This window comes from Lissotriton vulgaris, chromosome 1_1, assembly GCF_964263255.1.
Source record: "Lissotriton vulgaris chromosome 1_1, aLisVul1.2, whole genome shotgun sequence".
Lineage (NCBI taxonomy): Eukaryota > Metazoa > Chordata > Amphibia > Caudata > Salamandridae > Lissotriton > Lissotriton vulgaris.
This window is the reverse complement of record NC_141685.1, coordinates 1106279164-1106297650: the sequence shown is the minus strand read 5'-3', so window position 1 is coordinate 1106297650 and position 18487 is coordinate 1106279164. Positions and strand designations below refer to the sequence as shown.

Genomic DNA, 18487 nt, shown 5'->3' with positions numbered 1-18487 from the left:
CCCAAAAGGGTTCCTGTACTTTTGTTGGATTTATAACGGCCGCCCGGTCGTGGGAGTGACCCGCTGCTGAGAAAGCGGAGCCAGCTCTTCATCACAGAGGAGTTTATGGACACGAACGTCTTGGAGCGCTGCAGGGGTGTCTCCTTGTACACTCCATCAGTTACTAAAAAGCGGGGCAGGCTGACAAGGGAGTCGTGCCTCTTACCCACTGCGGATTTATTTGCAATTAATTTTCTGGAGTGCATCCCACCTTCACTAAGGACTTCAGATCCCAGAAAACGCCACTGTTTGCTGACGCCACGAGGGCGGGGACTGATCACTAAAGGGAAGGCTCCAGCAGCTGAATTGACTTCTGCCACTGACGAAGAGAGCTCTGCTCTCGAAATGCATTTGGCGTTTGATTTTTAAGAGACCTCACCTTTGAAAACCTGCTGGCAAGTACCTGAAAATAAAGGAGTTCACAATTGAGTTCGTTGTGTGGTTGCTCCCAAAAGGGTTCCTGTACTTTTGTTGGATTTATAACGGCCGCCCGGTCGTGGGAGTGACCCGCTGCTGAGAAAGCGGAGCCAGCTCTTCATCACAGAGGAGTTTATGGGCACGAACGTCTTGGAGCGCTGCAGGGGTGTCTCCTTGTACACTCCATCAGTTACTAAAAAGCGGGGCAGGCTGACAAGGGAGTCGTGCCTCTTACCCACTGCGGATTTATTTGCAATTAATTTTCTGGAGTGCATCCCACCTTCACTAAGGACTTCAGATCCCAGAAAACGCCACTGTTTGCTGACGCCACGAGGGCGGGGACTGATCACTAAAGGGAAGGCTCCAGCAGCTGAATTGACTTCTGCCACTGACGAAGAGAGCTCTGCTCTCGAAATGCATTTGGCGTTTGATTTTTAAGAGACCTCACCTTTGAAAACCTGCTGGCAAGTACCTGAAAATAAAGGAGTTCACAATTGAGTTCGTTGTGTGGTTGCTCCCAAAAGGGTTCCTGTACTTTTGTTGGATTTATAACCGCCGCCCGGTCGTGTGAGTGACCCGCTGCTGAGAAAGCGGAGCCAGCTCTTCATCACAGAGGATTTTATGGACACGAACGTCTTGGAGCGCTGCAGGGGTGTCTCCTTGTACACTCCATCAGTTACTAAAAAGCGGGGCAGGCTGACAAGGGAGTCGTGCCTCTTACCCACTGCGGATTTATTTGCAATTAATTTTCTGGAGTGCATCCCAACTTCACTAAGGACTTCAGATCCCAGAAAACGCCACTGTTTGCTGACGCCACGAGGGCGGGGACTGATCACTAAAGGGAAGGCTCCAGCAGCTGAATTGACTTCTGCCACTGACGAAGAGAGCTCTGCTCTCGAAATGCATTTGGCGTTTGATTTTTAAGAGACCTCACCTTTGAAAACCTGCTGGCAAGTACCTGAAAATAAAGGAGTTCACAATTGAGTTCGTTGTGTGGTTGCTCCCAAAAGGGTTCCTGTACTTTTGTTGGATTTATAACGGCCGCCCGGTCGTGGGAGTGACCCGCTGCTGAGAAAGCGGAGCCAGCTCTTCATCACAGAGGAGTTTATGGACACGAACGTCTTGGAGCGCTGCAGGGGTGTCTCCTTGTACACTCCATCAGTTACTAAAAAGCGGGGCAGGCTGACAAGGGAGTCGTGCCTCTTACCCACTGCGGATTTATTTGCAATTAATTTTCTGGAGTGCATCCCACCTTCACTAAGGACTTCAGATCCCAGAAAACGCCACTGTTTGCTGATGCCACGAGGGCGGGGACTGATCACTAAAGGGAAGGCTCCAGCAGCTGAATTGACTTCTGCCACTGACAAAGAGGGCTCTGCTCTCGAAATGCATTTGGCGTTTGATTTTTAAGAGACCTCACCTTTGAAAACCTGCTGGCAAGTACCTGAAAATAAAGGAGTTCACAATTGAGTTCGTTGTGTGGTTGCTCCCAAAAGGGTTCCTGTACTTTTGTTGGATTTATAACGGCCGCCCGGTCGTGGGAGTGACCCGCTGCTGAGAAAGCGGAGTCAGCTCTTCATCACAGAGGAGTTTATGGACACGAACGTCTTGGAGCGCTGCAGGGGTGTCTCCTTGTACACTCCATCAGTTACTGAAAAGCGGGGCAGGCTGACAAGGGAGTCGTGCCTCTTACCCACTGCGGATTTATTTGCAATTAATTTTCTGGAGTGCATCCCACCTTCACTAAGGACTTCAGATCCCAGAAAACGCCACTGTTTGCTGACGCCACGAGGGCGGGGACTGATCACTAAAGGGAAGGCTCCAGCAGCTGAATTGACTTCTGCCACTGACGAAGAGAGCTCTGCTCTCGAAATGCATTTGGCGTTTGATTTTTAAGAGACCTCACCTTTGAAAACCTGCTGGCAAGTACCTGAAAATAAAGGAGTTCAGAATTGAGTTCGTTGTGTGGTTGCTCCCAAAAGGGTTCCTGTACTTTTGTTGGATTTATAACGGCCGCCCGGTCGTGGGAGTGTCCCGCTGCTGAGAAAGCGGAGCCAGCTCTTCATCACAGAGGAGTTTATGGACACGAACGTCTTGGAGCGCTGCAGGGGTGTCTCCTTGTACACTCCATCAGTTACTAAAAAGCGGGGCAGGCTGACAAGGGAGTCGTGCCTCTTACCCACTGCGGATTTATTTGCAATTAATTTTCTGGAGTGCATCCCACCTTCACTAAGGACTTCAGATCCCAGAAAACGCCACTGTTTGCTGACGCCACGAGGGCGGGGACTGATCACTAAAGGGAAGGCTCCAGCAGCTGAATTGACTTCTGCCACTGACGAAGAGAGCTCTGCTCTCGAAATGCATTTGGCGTTTGATTTTTAAGAGACCTCACCTTTGAAAACCTGCTGGCAAGTACCTGAAAATAAAGGAGTTCACAATTGAGTTCGTTGTGTGGTTGCTCCCAAAAGGGTTCCTGTACTTTTGTTGGATTTATAACGGCCGCCCGGTCGTGGGAGTGACCCGCTGCTGAGAAAGCGGAGTCAGCTCTTCATCACAGAGGAGTTTATGGACACGAACGTCTTGGAGCGCTGCAGGGGTGTCTCCTTGTACACTCCATCAGTTACTAAAAAGCGGGGCAGGCTGACAAGGGAGTTGTGCCTCTTACCCACTGCGGATTTATTTGCAATTAATTTTCTGGAGTGCATCCCACCTTCACTAAGGACTTCAGATCCCAGAAAACGCCACTGTTTGCTGACGCCACGAGGGCGGGGACTGATCACTAAAGGGAAGGCTCCAGCAGCTGAATTGACTTCTGCCACTGACGAAGAGAGCTCTGCTCTCGAAATGCATTTGGCGTTTGATTTTTAAGAGACCTCACCTTTGAAAACCTGCTGGCAAGTACCTGAAAATAAAGGAGTTCACAATTGAGTTCGTTGTGTGGTTGCTCCCAAAAGGGTTCCTGTACTTTTGTTGGATATATATATATATATATATATATATATATATATATATATATATATATATATATATATATATATATATATATATATATATATATATATATATATATATATATATCACCTCCACAACGGTTCCTTCTCGGGAGCGCTCTCGCATGTGCGGTATCCTGCGGCAGAACCAAGCCGCTAATTATCCCAACAAATTTTTCCCAAAGGGGAAAACAACGGGTCGCACAACCAGCTTGGATTTAAACAGCAATCCTTTTTATTTTTCAAATCAAAAGGGCAACAAGCGACCCGTTGTTTTCCCCTTTGGGAAAAAGTTGTTAGGATATATATATATATATATATATATATATATATATATATATATATATATATATATATATATATATATATATATATGTTTCCATTTCATTGAGTGCCTCCCTCTCTCTCTCTGTCCCTGAGATGCATCTCTCTTATTTTCAGCTCGTTTCTAAGGTTAGTGGGGGACATCACTCCCGAAGTCAATCAATCAATCAATCAGAGACATTTATAGAGCGCACTACTTACCCGGAGGGTCTCAAGGCGCTTGGGGGGGGGGGGGGGTGTTGCTACTGCTCGAACAGCCAGGTCTTGAGCTTCTTCCTGAAGGAGAGGTGGTCTTGGGGTCAGGCGCAGGTCGGGAGGGAGGGAGTTCCAGGTCTTGGCGGCCAGGTAGGAGAAGGACCTTCCTCCTGATGTCGTTCTTCGGATGCGGGGGACGGCGGCGAGGGCGTGGCTGGCTGATCGGAGGTGGCGTTTGGGAGCGTAGAAGTTGATGCGGTTGTTGAGGTAGCTCGGGCCTTGATCATGTAGGGCTTTGTGTGCGTGGGTGAGGAGACGGAAGGTGATTCTTTTGTTGACGGGGAGCCAATGCAGGTCTCTCAGATGTCCAGAGATGTGGCTGTGTCGTGGGATGTCGAGGATGAGTCTGGCTGAGGTGTTCTGGATCCGCTGGAGTCTCTTCTGGAGCTTGGCCGGTGTTCCGGCGTAGAGGGCGTTGCCGTAGTCCAGTCGGCTGGTGACGAGGGCCTGGGTGACCGTCTTCCTGGTCTCGGTGGGGATCCACCGGAAGATCTTCCGTATCATGCGCAGGATGTTGAAGCACGACGAGGAGACGGCGTTGACTTGTCTGGTCATGGAGAGGGAGGAGTCCAGGATGAAGCCCAGGTTGCGTGCGTGGTCTGTCGGTTTGGGTGCGGTGCCCAGGGCGGGGGGCCACCAGGAGTCGTCCCAGGCGGAGGGCGAGGAGCCCAGGATGAGGATTTCCGTCTTGTCTGAGTTCAGTTTCAGGCGGCTGGTCGTCATCCACTCGGCTACGTCTTTCATCCCTTCGTGAAGGTTGGCTCTGGCGGCGGCGGGGTCGTTGGTCAGGGAGAGGATCAGCTGGGTGTCGTCAGCGTAGGAGATGATGTTGAGGTTGTGTTGGCGTGCGATGGCCGCGAGGGGGCTCATGTAGACGTTGAAGAGGGTGGGGCTCAGCGAGGATCCTTGAGGGACGCCGCAGATGACTTCGGTGGCCTCTGACTTGTACGGTGGTAGACGGACTCTCTGTGTTCTTCCGTCGAGGAAGGAGATGATCCATTCCAGTGCCTTCTCCTGGATTCCGACGTTGCTGAGGCGCTGCACTAGGGTGCGGTGGCAGACAGTGTCGAATGCCGCGGAGAGGTCTAGGAGGATGAGGGCCGCTGTTTCTCCGTTGTCCATCAGGGCTCGGATGTCATCGGTGGCAGCGATGAGGGCGGTCTCGGTGCTGTGGTTGGCTCGGAAGCCAGACTGTGAGGGGTCGAGGGATCCATTCGTCTCGAGTTGACGGTCTTCTCGATGACTTTGGCTGGAAACGGGAGGAGCGAGATGGGGCGTTAATTCTTGAGTTCGGTGGGGTCCGCTGTTGGTTTCTTTAGTAGAGCGCGGAGTTCGGCGTGCTTCCAGCTCTCCGGGAAGGTGGCGGTGTCGAAGGTAGTCACTGCTTGTCGATACGCCACTCTCTTACTAGCTATGTATCAGTTTCCATGATCACTGAGAGGCACCTCTCCTCCTTTCACAGTTGTATTCTGTGGTCGTTGTGATGCCTCTTTCATGCTGTCTATGTAGGTGGTTCTGTAGTTAGTGAGAGGCACCTCTCTTTCTGTCACTGATTGTCTCCATTGTCTCCAAGGTGACTGTATCTTTCTTCCAGTGTATCTGTTTCTATGGTCACCACTGTCTTTATAGTTGTCTTTTTCTCTCTTATGATTAGTGCACCTGGTTCTGCACGAGTGAGAGAACATTTCCAGAAAGAAATGGCAAATACCTTAATATAAGTTGACAAATGAACCCCTCTTTTGACTGTACTCATTTCTACTTTCCTGCTTTTCAGAGGTGCAGAGACTTTAATAGTCTGGTCTGCCACCTTCCAAAGGCACCTACTTGGCATGTAACTGAGTCTTCCTCAACCAGGGAGCTTTCCTGAGCAATGGCGGCTACTCAGCTATGGCGAAAAGCATCAACCCACTGCTTTCAAGCAGTGAGACAAGAGGAAACATAACATGTTAATAACTTTCAGTTATTATCATGTTATGTTTCCTAGGCGGGCAAGCGGGTGGGCGGGCTGCTCTGCTCATGGAGCAGGGCAGGGGGGAGTAGCTTGCTAACTCAAGTGCGCAATGACTGTTTGGTCAGCCCCCTCGGGCCGTCTAAAGTAAGTCATGAGCACTTCCCTATTCTCTATGCCGGCTGTATTAAAGCCTGCATAGAGAACATGCCCACCCCTACAGCCCATGACCAGAACAATCACAACGCTGCACTGCTGTGTTGTTATTGGCTTAGGGGAGGGAGCCTGGCTGCCAGCTTCCTGTTCCTGGGAGTGGACTCGAGAGAGCAGGAGCACAGAAGATGCAGGACCCAGCCTCGAGGTGATTATTATTTTTTTTTAATTTCCAAACCCCGCTCCGCCCCGCACAACACACCCCGCAACCCCTTCGTGACACCCCCACGAACCTCACATCCCGCGAGTCATGCTGGCCGCCCCTGTCCTTGTGGGTTGATGCAGAGCTGACTTACTCAAACACTGACTTGACACGTGACTAATGTTGCCAATTACAGGGAGGGGTTGGGGTGCTAGTTGCCTGAAATGTGGCTTAGTCAGTCCCTGATAAGTCCAACATTTGGCTGACATTACACCCATTTTGCTGGTATTTCCAGTGACAAACACAGCGGGCTCAATTCACAAACTGCATTTTGTAGTACGCATGTATACAAGCCTATGAAAGTAAATCTCCAGCTTCTACCACTCTTATAATATTTATTCGTTAGTAGTAAATATGGGAAGAACCAGGGGCTTGAAAAAGGGGCATACTTACTACTAATGGGATTGCCTTCAGGAGGAGTTAGGGACGGGTTTTAAAGCCTAAAAGAACTCAAAAAAGTAGTAAATGTGCTCCAGATCAGAGCTGGATTAAGTCCAGCACCACACATTGCCGGCCAATGGTACTACAATGTACGCAATTAGAAAATAATGGAGATAGGCCTTAAAATAAAACCCCATAGGAAATTATGTTTAAACAAATTAAATTATTTAAACTATTTAAAAATCGATATAAATGAAATCTGCAAATAAAAAAGATTTACTATTAATTAGTATTTTTTATTAAATATGACTATTTATTAAAACACATTTAAATTACTTACAATTAATTCTTTACATCACTTTTAATATTGTTATTCCAAATAAATATATATATATACGTCTTTTTTTATTTTAAGTGGGAATTTTTTTAATTTAACCTTGCAGAAAAATAATTAACATTTTATAAATTCAATGTGATTACATTTGATATAAAATTAAGTTTTTGGTGCTTTAGCATTTTCTTTACATTTAGAAAAAAAATGCAAATTAGTTTATACTTATATTTAAAATACTAGTTTTGAACATTTAAATGAACTTTTTTGACTTTTCTTTATACATTCCCAGAAGGAGATATGAGCTGCAGGAGAAATGACTAGTATAGATTTTCTAAATTGTACTATATTAATGTCATATATTTAATTTAAATGTAAAACAAAATGCTGCAGCACTATTAACTTTTTTCTTTTGTAAACAAACGTTATTGGGTTTTGCATCCATAGTCAAATATAGACACATTCAGTCATTCAGGAAAACAAAACTGTAAGAAACTGGCTCTATATATACTGCACCAAAGTGAGGTACAGTGTGTATAGAGTCCAAGGGTCTCCAGAGGTTTGGCAGAGGTTAACGTTAGATAGAACCTTACACTCTAAAGTGGTAGCTTGGTTGAGCAGTAAGGCAGTGTCAGAGGAAAATGTTAAGCATTTGATGTACACACTCAGTCAGCAAATGAATTCCACACTCAAGAACTGAACTCTAGGCCATTTGTTTTTGTATTAAAAAATATACTGTTGTTTTATTTCTAGAACCAAGCATGCCTGGCACAGGTAGGCATAAACATACTTTGCAGTAGTAAATTACTTGTATGAATACAGTTCAAAATTGCAGTATAACTTGTACTGATTTTGGTTGCAGTTTAAGTAAGCAGTTTGCAACACTTAGCAGGTATTGTACATTTGAATGAATGGGCTTTTTTAAGTAAAATGCAATTAATTACTTTTCAGATTACTTTTGCTAACACATGATTGGATGCTAGATTCAGCCCTGGGACATTTCCTGAAAACAGTTGAGTGAATTTGTTTTAGTTAGAGGTACGATTTTTAAAGAATATTATTGTATTTCAAAAGTTGACACCAATGTTATCCTATAGGAGGAAATTCACTTAGCAGGTAAGTTACTTTAATAATACTTTTCTTACTCGGTGCTGAATACCTAGATTCAGCACCGGGACATCTTCTACAAATAGTTGAGAAAATGTGTTATGGTTATTTGGGTGATTTCAGGAATATTCTTAGTTTTCAAAAGTCGACACTTGGAAACTTTTGGGGAGAAAAAGTGTGAATGTTATTCTTTGAGGAAAAAGAGGTAATCAGTTACCAGGTAGGTAATCAGTCCCAATGTTATCCTGAGAAGGATAGGGGGACTCCGGTTGGTAGCTGCTGGCAAGCAGGCCAAGAGGTTGTGGGAGCAAAGCTCCTGGGTTAAGTTCAGGGCAGTTTGGTGACCAAGTAAGCACAAAAGGGGCACCCTCAGCTGCACTAGGGCGGCCGGGTGCAGGATGCTGCTTTGAGGTCCGGTGCCCTGTTGATTTCAATGGAGATTCTCTGGGACAAAGAAACACTGCAGGCTCAGGGACGCGGATCTTCCTGGAGCAACAACCACTTCGAGGGATAAGTGGGGATGTTGAGGGTTGGTTAGGCACCAACCACAGGGTTGGGCACACAAGGCCGTGGGGCGTCGGGTGCAGGGGTGCCTTGGGTCATTGGATTTTCTTACCCACTCTGGTCATGGTAGGGGGGGTCCTCAGAATTGAGGCTGCAGGCGTCTTCCTGAGGCTTGAGGCAGGTCAGGAGTCACCGGATCTCAGGTCAGGATCGCCGGGGGGGACCTCCTCATGGTGTTTTTCCACTTAAGCTCGAGCTGGGTTCAGCGGGTGCAGAGTGGGCTGGATTCGCGGTTTCTGGCTGGCACCAGAAGCTGCAGTTTAAACAAGTCCGGTGTTCATGGGAGAAACAGTCCTTAAAGTGAAGGCAGGCAGGTCCTCCGGGGTTTTTGAGGTTGCTGGCCACTGGACTCGCCTGGGTTTTGCAGGAGCATGTTTGAGGGGAGACAGGCCTGTAGGGCTGGGGCCAAGTCAGTGGGCGTCATCCTCTTGTTAGCTCTGCACGGCTTCTCGTCCTTCTTCTCTTCTTTTCTTGTGGTTGCTGGATCTGAGGAAGGAAGATTCAGGGTACCCCTAAATATTACATTTAGGGGTGTTACAGGTAGGTAAAGGGCAAGGACCAATGGGTCATTTCCCTGGGGTGGGTACACCCCCTATTCTGCCACTCTTCAGTGGGGGGGGCAGGAGCTTGTACCTGGTTGTCTGGGTCACCCATCCTCAAGATGGCAGGGACTCAAGGTTGTGCTTCACCTCACCTCCCTCACCTTAGGGGTGGAGTTGGCAGAGGTGGGCACACCTCTCTTCCTCACTTGTTTTTCCAGCCGGTTCTCACGGCCAAAGTGGGGGGTAGAACCAATGGGGACCAGTTGCTGAGAGCAGCAAGTTGTCTGGAGAGGATCACAAAGGTAGTATGCCTTTGAAGCTTCTCCTTCGTGAACCCGGTCCATCCTGGGGGAGGAGGCTTGGCACCTCATCCCAGGATGTTCATTGTTTCAGGGCCCCTAGAGCGACAAGTTCTGGACCCAGGGGCCAAGAAACATGTCTTCGAGTTGCAGCCTAGGCAGCCACTCAGTCAGGTCACTGGAGGTTGGTCGAGTTTCAGGGGGCATCTCTAAGATGCCATCTGTGGTGCATTTTACATTAGATCCCTAACTGGCATCAGTGTGGGATTAATGTGCTGAGAAGTTTGATACCAAACTTCCCAGTCTTCAATGTAGCCTTTATGGTACTGTGGATTTCTTGATGACAAACTCCTAGCACCATACACTCTTAATTGCAGCACTGCACTTACAGTGCCCAGGAATGGACCTGTGTACTGTAGGGGTACAGGGCTCATGCACCTGTACCCTCACCACTGGCATAGGGAACCCAGCTAGAAGGGTGACTGATGTACGCCAGGACAGTGGTTTGTGGGCATGGCACACAGGGATGTGTGCCATGTCGACTCTTCACTTTGTTCTGTACCAAGACATGCAGCCTGCAAAGGCAGTGTGTGAGTGTCAGGGTACAGGGCCCCTAAGGGTGGCACAATAAGTGCTGCAGCCCTTAGGGGCCTTCTCAGGTCACAGTGCCCTGTGCACTAGTGGTACCATTTACCAGGGGCTGAACTTTGGACTGAGATGCCAATTGGGTTTAGGCTTCAATGCAGTTTTAGGGAAGGTACCTGATTGGCAGGAGCCCAGGGCACACTCAGTCAAATCACATCAGCAATTCAGCAAAAAGTGGGGGCATGCCATGCAAGAGCACTTTCTCACAAAAACAAACAAAAAAAAATCTCTCACAATCCACAGTCCACATTAGGCAGTGCTCCCAATTAACCAAACATACCCCCTTTCCTCTCAGCATCTCCTGCCCCATCGCGTCCAGGTGGGCAGTTCCCGGATATTTTAGGTCCCCAATATCCAATGGTAGGCCACTCCACATCTATAAAGCCCATATTGAACTGTGTTTACTCATATGGTCTGCCTTTTGCTTCACTTTAGCAATAATTCTCCCACATTTTCCATGCATCCTCATCACACGTACTGACATTCTGAGATCTCTCTGGTGAGGCAGCTGGGGATGAATCTGCTGATGATGCATTGAGGTCATGCATGCAGTCCACCAGTGTCTACTAAGCTCCACCCAGTTCTAGTGAGCCCGCCCTCTTCTCGTATCCTGCAGGAGCACTGCTTCCTCATATCCCCTGCATATCATGCTACACACACAATGGATCCACCCTGGGGACTCTTGGTGTTTTCCAATTTCGTGTGATTTCCCTCTTCGTATTGGAATCTGTTGGGGGGGCGTGGTCTCGCCAAGCAGCAAGATGATGCTCTATGAGAGGGCTCTGCCAGCCAAGACTTAATCTTTAATTTATCCTGTTCCAGACAAGGCGTGAGTAACATCCAAGGATCAGACGGCGGTTAAGGAGAGACCCAGCATCCGTCAATATTGAAATTGGCACAGGAAACAAACTAATTGTGGTGGCCGGAGACGATATTGGGCTGGTCGGTGGCGGACACGTAAATCGGTGCACTAGCGAGGGGTGCTGTGCTACTCTATACCTGGTGACGTTGTCAACTAAGGGCGAAGAAGGCCCGCTTTGGTACGTTGCAGTGAGAATCCAGATGTGGGCCGGCTGCTGAGGAGGCGATGTAGGGCAGGACGCAGCGCCATCTTGGACCCTTTGGTGCTGCCAGCATTGGGCAGAGGTGCCCCGTAGTTCGCGGGCGTAAGGCCTGAGAGTCCTGTCCGAGGTGGACTACGCAGCATGCTCGTGAGTTGCAAGGGAGGAGCAGCTCGACACAGAGCTACCAGTCATCCGAATATCCGGATTAGATAAAAGCAGCCTGCAGGGGGACAGTGCTCTCCTTGAGATATACGGTGAGCCGCCTGCCTGCTGGGGACTTGCCTGTGTTTTCCGCTGGTCCAGTTGCCTAATACTGCTAATATTTGTTTGCGGAGTTGCCTTGTAGAGGTGGGCGGGTGCCCTCACAGGTCAGCGGTCGCGCATAGTATATTAGTGTGCGGCTTAGCTGGCGCTGTGGGTGGCTGACTGATTTCACTCGCCCCAACATAAATCTTGGAAAAAACAAGATGCGAACTACGTGTCAGCTATCTGGATCGTACTGTATGCTGTGGGAACACAATTATCACTGTCCAGGCCTAATATCCGAGGGAGCATATTTCAATTATCTCTAAGCATTAGTCACATTCGCAGCAATCCAAGGAGCAAACACGCACTATAATAACCATGGCTGTAATCACTGGGAAGCACAATGCCAAGCAAACAAAGCTAATGATCAAAAAGAAGAGGCTCCCTCACCAGAATGAAAGTGATAATCCCACTGATACAGAACAAGGAAATATCAAGAACATGAAGGTGCAAACGAGGACCTCAAGTCAATACTGCTGGAAGTTACATTGAGCCTCCAGACAATAGATAATAAACTAGACATTCTAACAGCACAAATGGACCAGGTTAAAAAGCAAGTTGACTCACAAGAGCTAAGCCTTGATAAACTTGAGAATCGGGTATCTGACACACATGACTTTCAGGTTTAATCCAGAGAGCATTTACTTAATATGGAAAAAGTATTGAATGTGAATAAAGGCTCAGAATGAAGATTTGGAATTCAGGTCTCGTAGACACAACCTCAAAATCACAGGCATGCCGGAAACTAGAGCCATGGGTAAGATGGAAACGTTTGTGGGAGACCTTTTAAAAGAACTATTTAATGCAGACCTCTCTGAAATGTTCATTGTTGAACGAGCGCAAAGCACATTGGGCCCAAAACTGCCTGTGGGTACAACCCCCCCCCCCTCCCCCGATCCTTGCAAAAATCCTAAACTATCGGGACCATGATACTGTATTACGCAGCGCAAGGGAAAGTGGCAGCATCACTCACAAAGGCAACCAAATTGTGTTCTATCTGGAATTCAACCCACTTGTGCAGGCGGCCAGACACAAATTTATACCAGTCAAATGCATACTGCAGGACGCCGGGGTCTCTTACGCCCTACTCTACCCTGCAAAATTGCAGGTAATGCACGAAAATGAACTGTACTTGTTCACTGATGTTAAATCTGCATAGCGTTATGCCAAACCGATTGCACACAAAAGGAAATAGACTGAGCCGGCTAGGAAAGACTCTGAAGATGCCTGCATCTGTGACAATGATTAACTGCCATGTGCTCGTCGGATCCTGTATAACTCTTGATTATATATTGCAAATGTTGTAGCCCGGCGATCATATGGAACCATCGGCAGCCAGCTCTTACCAAAATCTGTTTCCCTGCCTACCTGTAACTGCTCGGCCACCCTGTCTTCAGGGCTGGGTATTACGCTGGCGAGTCCTCGCCTCCAGGGAAGGTTCCCTTTTCAGATTTACATATAAGTACTGGGGTGTTCTATGGTTGGTTGGGAGGGTAGAATCGCTCAACCTAATTGGGGGGTTGGTGTTGGAAGGGGTGGTAATGTAGGGTTTATTGTTGTCAATTTTATGAATAGGGAATTACAGTATAAATGCATACCTAATGGCACATGAACATTCAACAGCATATAGCAGAATGACACACAGCCGTACAGTATATGTAGACCTACAAATGTAGGGCAAATATCTAGGGCAAATATCTATCCCAGTGAGTGACGCAGTGAAGATCAACATACCTACAGAGCCAGTATGACTACATTTAACCTTTTGACATGGAACATCAGGGAACTAAACGACTTCAGAAAGACCAGACTTATACATTCCTATTTGTTACGACATAAAATAGATATCTGTTTTCTTTAAGAAACCCGGGGCATATTATCAAGGGGGTTTATCTCCGCTTTTTTGGCTTTAAAAGCCAAGAAAGCGGAGATAAAATTATCTCCCTATTACCTAGCTGCCGCTAACACCAGTTAGCGACAGCTAGTAGGAGATAGCGACCATCTTGGGCCCCACTTTGCATGTCAGTGATATTTATCACTAATGAGATGCAAAGTGGGCGTGCCAAGATGTTAGAGACTGAAAACAGTCGCTAACATCGCTATCTCCTATTACCAACTTTTGGAGATATTCACGCTAAGCGGGAATATCTCCAAAAGCTAACACCTGCCCTGAGCAGTTCTTAGCCATGTTATCCAATGGGAGGTGGATAGCATGCCCAGATCTGCATGGTCCATGTTAGTTTTTTTAGTAGGGCTTTTACCATTGCCCTTTTCCATTCAGGGTGACTATCCCTAATGAGGGGGAGGCATTGATCAGACTGGTCATAATGGGATCCACTGTAGGTGCTACCAATTTTAAAATGTTGGGTGGTGCAAGGTCCAATGGTGACCCCGATTTGACCGAAGTTAAGGTGGCTAAAAATGACTCCTGAGTCAGCGAAATAATAGTCTCCAGATGGTGTTTATTTCCATGCTGGCTTGCGGCGGTCGGCTCTGGTGTATCATTGTCTCTTTGTGCGAGATGTTTGAGAATTTTATGAACTTGTGTGGCAAAGTATTCAGCAAGTTTGTTACATTGGTATCCCGAAGGATCGGTTGCCGCTTGGGGATCAGGGACTTTGAGAAGTTTTTTAGCAATTAGAACGGTCTCTCTGGTGGAGTTGGCTGCTGTTGTGATCCCTTCCTCATAGTAAGTGGCTTGGACTTGTTTTATTTCAGTCCTAAGCTCAAAACAATTTCTGGAAAAATGAATAACATATGGACCACAATCGGAAACCATGTACAGTTCTTCTAATACCCAGCCGGGCATAGAGTTTATTTTAGGAATGTTTGACACGAAGTCAATTTGAATCTTTCAATCACATAACAAACATAATATTGTTTGAAGTAAGGCACAAGCCTGTACCGAACTCATCAGAATAAAGAAAAAGTTTGTGAAAAGGGTGCAGAGGAAAGAATATTTTACATCAGGCAAAGGAAGAGTTGAGCAAAAAAGTGGTACTGCTTTAGAATTAAAATTGGCAGTATTCCCTATAGTAGAACATACACCAGTAATTCACAATAAATAACAATGTATGTCTACATAACAGTGTCGACGGCGTTTCGATCCTATGCTCTATGATAAAAGGATCATCATCAGGACTTAATATATGCCTGGAATTAAACAATCAAGCCTGTAAAGGAAAACAGGAGAAAACAGAGAGACAAACATATGTTAGAGAACGCTACTCTGTCTTTTTTACAAAGATATGGACAAGGAGTCAACTTCGTCACACACTACTTGACATGTACTTTCGAAATCGCAGTGTGGTGAAGGGTGTTTGTCTTGACTGACGGCGACCAGAACAATGCGCAGTGGTTGGGATGTGCCTATTTTGTAAAAGATAGTCATTTCCGTGTGGGTGAGGAGATGACATCTTGTGATTACACGAACTGCTGGAATAACGGGTATATCACAAATCAGTGAGGCATTAGTGGAGGAGTGCAGGTCTTAAAATGTGCTGGATTAAAACAAACTGGATTGAAACAACAATGGCATACCCAGAGGTGGATTTGAAGACGCACTTTCAATGGATGTTTGGCCTCGATATTGCGGTACAATGACGATCAAGAGGCTGTGAAATAATGGTCATGGTGAACACTTTAGTAAAGCCCAAGTTGGTGCTCGTGAGCTAACGTGCGTCTAGCTGCAACCCTTACCTATATCCTGAATGGCCTGCAACGACTACCCAATTCGGGCTGCCTCGTAAAGAGGAGATAAATGGAGGAACAATCTGTGGGCGAGAGGTTGTCCAGATTAAGCACTGGGCAAATTGTGGACAATCAACTTGAGGGGCAGGAGCGGGTACTTGCTCACCTTAACTCGGGAAAATTGTATCCCGTAGCAGCGCCAAATGGCTGATTGAAGTCGAATGAGCGCCAAGCTTGGCGTTCTTACTCGGGTTCCAGGGGCTCTGTAGCAGCGGTCGGGTGGATACACCAATCCGCTATAAAGAGAAGGGGAGAGAGACCGTCACGATGGAGTGTGCCAGTCTGCCGACCGTGTCAGCGCAACGGGCTCGGGCAGGGGCTGGGCTGAGTCTTACCTTGCTGTAGTCTGGACGTCGGTGCATCAGTTCCGCGCTGGCGTTGCAGCTTCCGTGTTGGGAAGTTTACGCGCACGGCTTTGAGGAGGTGGCGATCATGTGACCTGGGTCATGTGATCCTCCGTGTTGGCGGCGGACATATTGGAGTGGTGAGAAAGTTTTCATGCGTGCCTGAAGGCAATAACGCCAGGAGTGCAAAATAATACCCATGCTCATGAAGGGCCGAGGTTTAGCATGAATTAATTAATAACGGATTTCTTTTTAGAAAAAAACGCTTGGTATTTTCAAAAGTGACCGGGTTGGTTACTTTTACGTTTTTCAGTGATCAGGAGGTCGCTAGTCGGTGGCCATATTGGAGTGGGGAAGTAGTGAATTAAAAGTGCTTAGGGTGCGTGCCCAAGGAGTGAATAGGGACACATGCAATTCCAAACGTCATATGGTTAAAATTGCTCAGTATACTATATACAAAATGATTACCAACATCCATGTACATTTTTTACAGGAACCCAGCTGACAGATATTTTCATTGTAATCAAAGCAGATTGGTCCAGTCCTCATTCCTATTCAAACCAGTCCTGATGGTATTAAATTGAATGATGGATTTAAGTTCCTCTCTGTTCATTATCTGGGACAAATTCCCTCCTCTTTGCGGAAGTTTGATGGACTTCAAGATGGTCCACCTGATGTCATCTGCTGTGTGGTTCAACTCGGTGAAATGTTCTACCAAGGGGGCATTCGGCGTATTGCATCTTATCCTGCTTCGATGCTGGCTGATTCTGGTCTTGGCCTTTTGACTTGTCTGGCCTACATACATTTTGTTGCATGGGCAGAAAATAGCGTACACAACATTGCAAGTGTTACAGTTTGTGAATGATTTCATCTCAAAGTTTACCCCATTATGGCAGATACTCCTGGTTTCAATTGTGAAGTCGCAGACAATACAGTGCCCACATTTCACGTGGCCCTTCAGTGGTGGCATCCCCCAATTAGAGTCAATGGTGGTACGGGGAGTAGGAGTTGGTAGGGCTGCCCTTACCAGATGGTCTTTGAGATTCTTGTTTTTCTTAAATGCCAAAAGGGGTCTCTCCAGGGTTATGATTCCAGCATTTATAGTGGGCCAGTGCTTCAGGATTGATTTTCTGATTTTATTAGATAAGGGGCAAAACGTGTTCACGCATGCAATTCTGTCTTTATTTTCTTTTGGCTTTGGTGTCAATAGGGCATCTCTTGGGCAATACCAAGCCCTTTTTAAGGCAGCTTTGACGATTCTTCTAGGGTAGCCACGCATTTTCAGTTTGTGTGATAAAACTGCTGCTTCCCTGAAATAGTCAGTTTTGTTGGAGCAATTACGCCTTATTCGCAGGAACTGCGAGTAGGGTAATGAGTCTTTTAATGCTCTCGGATGACAACTCTCGTAACTGAGCAGGGTGTTCCGCTCAGTTGGTTTCCTGAAGAGGCGCGTGAGTAATTTGCCTTCGTGGTGGTATATTGACAGGTCAAGAAATGCTATTTGTGATTTGTCATGGGTCATGGTGAAAGAAAGGTCTGCACAATTATTGTTTAACCAGTGGAGAAACAGGTTCAGCACATCAATATCAAGGTTCCAAATTACAAAGATGTCGTCTATGTAACGACGCCATAGGGAGATACCTGTAGAGAATGGATTGCTGTTATGAAGGATGACACCAGTCTCTAGTGCATCCATGAAAAGAATGGCTAGGTTGGGGGCAAAAATAGCCCCCATGGATGTCCCCTTGATCTGTTGGTAGTATGACCCTTCGAATGAGAAAAAGTTTTTTAAGAGACATATCTCAAGTAGTTGAAGGATAAAGAGGCTTGGGACCCTGTGTGGACGGGGTCGTGTGTCTAAGATTTTTTGGATCACCAATAGTGCAGCTGTTTGAGGAATATTGGTGTAAAGAGATTCTACATCTAGGGTGCACAGTGTGTTCACAGTAGGGTCGAAGGGATAATGCTCTATCAGATTGATCATCGCCATACTGTCCCTGATGTAGCAAGCAGTGTTAGGAACGAAATCTTTGATAATATATTCCGATAGCTGCCCTGTATTCCTGTTTCTTAATATGTGAGAAATCCTTCCTCCATGTCCTCTCTAATCTTCTGTATTGTTGTTTTAAAATACGCAGCTCAGGAGAGAACCATGCAGATTTGTTGGGAGACGCTTTCTTCTGAATTGATTTCTTTGGGAGCACCGTGTTCAGTGACTCCTCAATCCAGTGGGCGAACTTCTGATTTTTCATTTCCTGGATCCACCCTTCCACCGGGAGTTTGGGCCATGACGGATTAGTCTTCGGATTGACTGGGTGTGCAGAACAGGAGTCGATGGGGCCCAAACAGACGGGATTAAAAAATGGTCTGACCATCGTATGGGTATGGGAACTTTACTTTTTAGTTCTGCTAGGTTAGAAAAAATTGGACCAAGAAGGCATTAGGATTAATATTTGGTTGAGACAAGTTACAAGAGGTGGCAGAACATGCAATCATTGTGGTGAGAGTGAATGTCTAGTGAAGAAGGGTAATGCAAGGCCCGGGGAGTTATATTGTTGCAGCCCAATGTGTGTAGTTCACCTGGGTAGATCCGTAAGAACCACCGTAGAACCTCTGCTCATTCAGCCACTGCATGATCCCGCTTGTCTTTTCAAACTTCTTTATGCGTACAAGGGCAAGGAGAGCATACGAGGTGGCTTCAATGCTGAACTGGTTATCTTTGGGAACATTCCAATGAGTTCCACCTGCAAAAAAACAATAAAAGGA

At 46.8% G+C, this 18487-nt stretch overlaps 1 protein-coding gene across 3 annotated transcripts in view; it reads right to left on the bottom strand.

Annotated features, from left to right (window-relative positions):
- LOC147748685 (A.superbus venom factor 1-like) overlaps positions 1 to 18487 on the bottom strand; it is a 1068833-nt gene that overhangs the window by 306559 nt on the left and 743787 nt on the right. For 2 of the 3 annotated variants that reach the window (XM_086963563.1, XM_086963565.1), the window contains exon 29: positions 18302 to 18465. The exons of the other annotated variant lie outside the window; for it this stretch is intronic. In XM_086963563.1, the coding sequence (XP_086819689.1) occupies positions 18302 to 18465 (164 nt within the window). The remainder of the gene's footprint in view (positions 1 to 18301; positions 18466 to 18487) is intronic. 3 annotated transcript variants of the gene reach the window in all.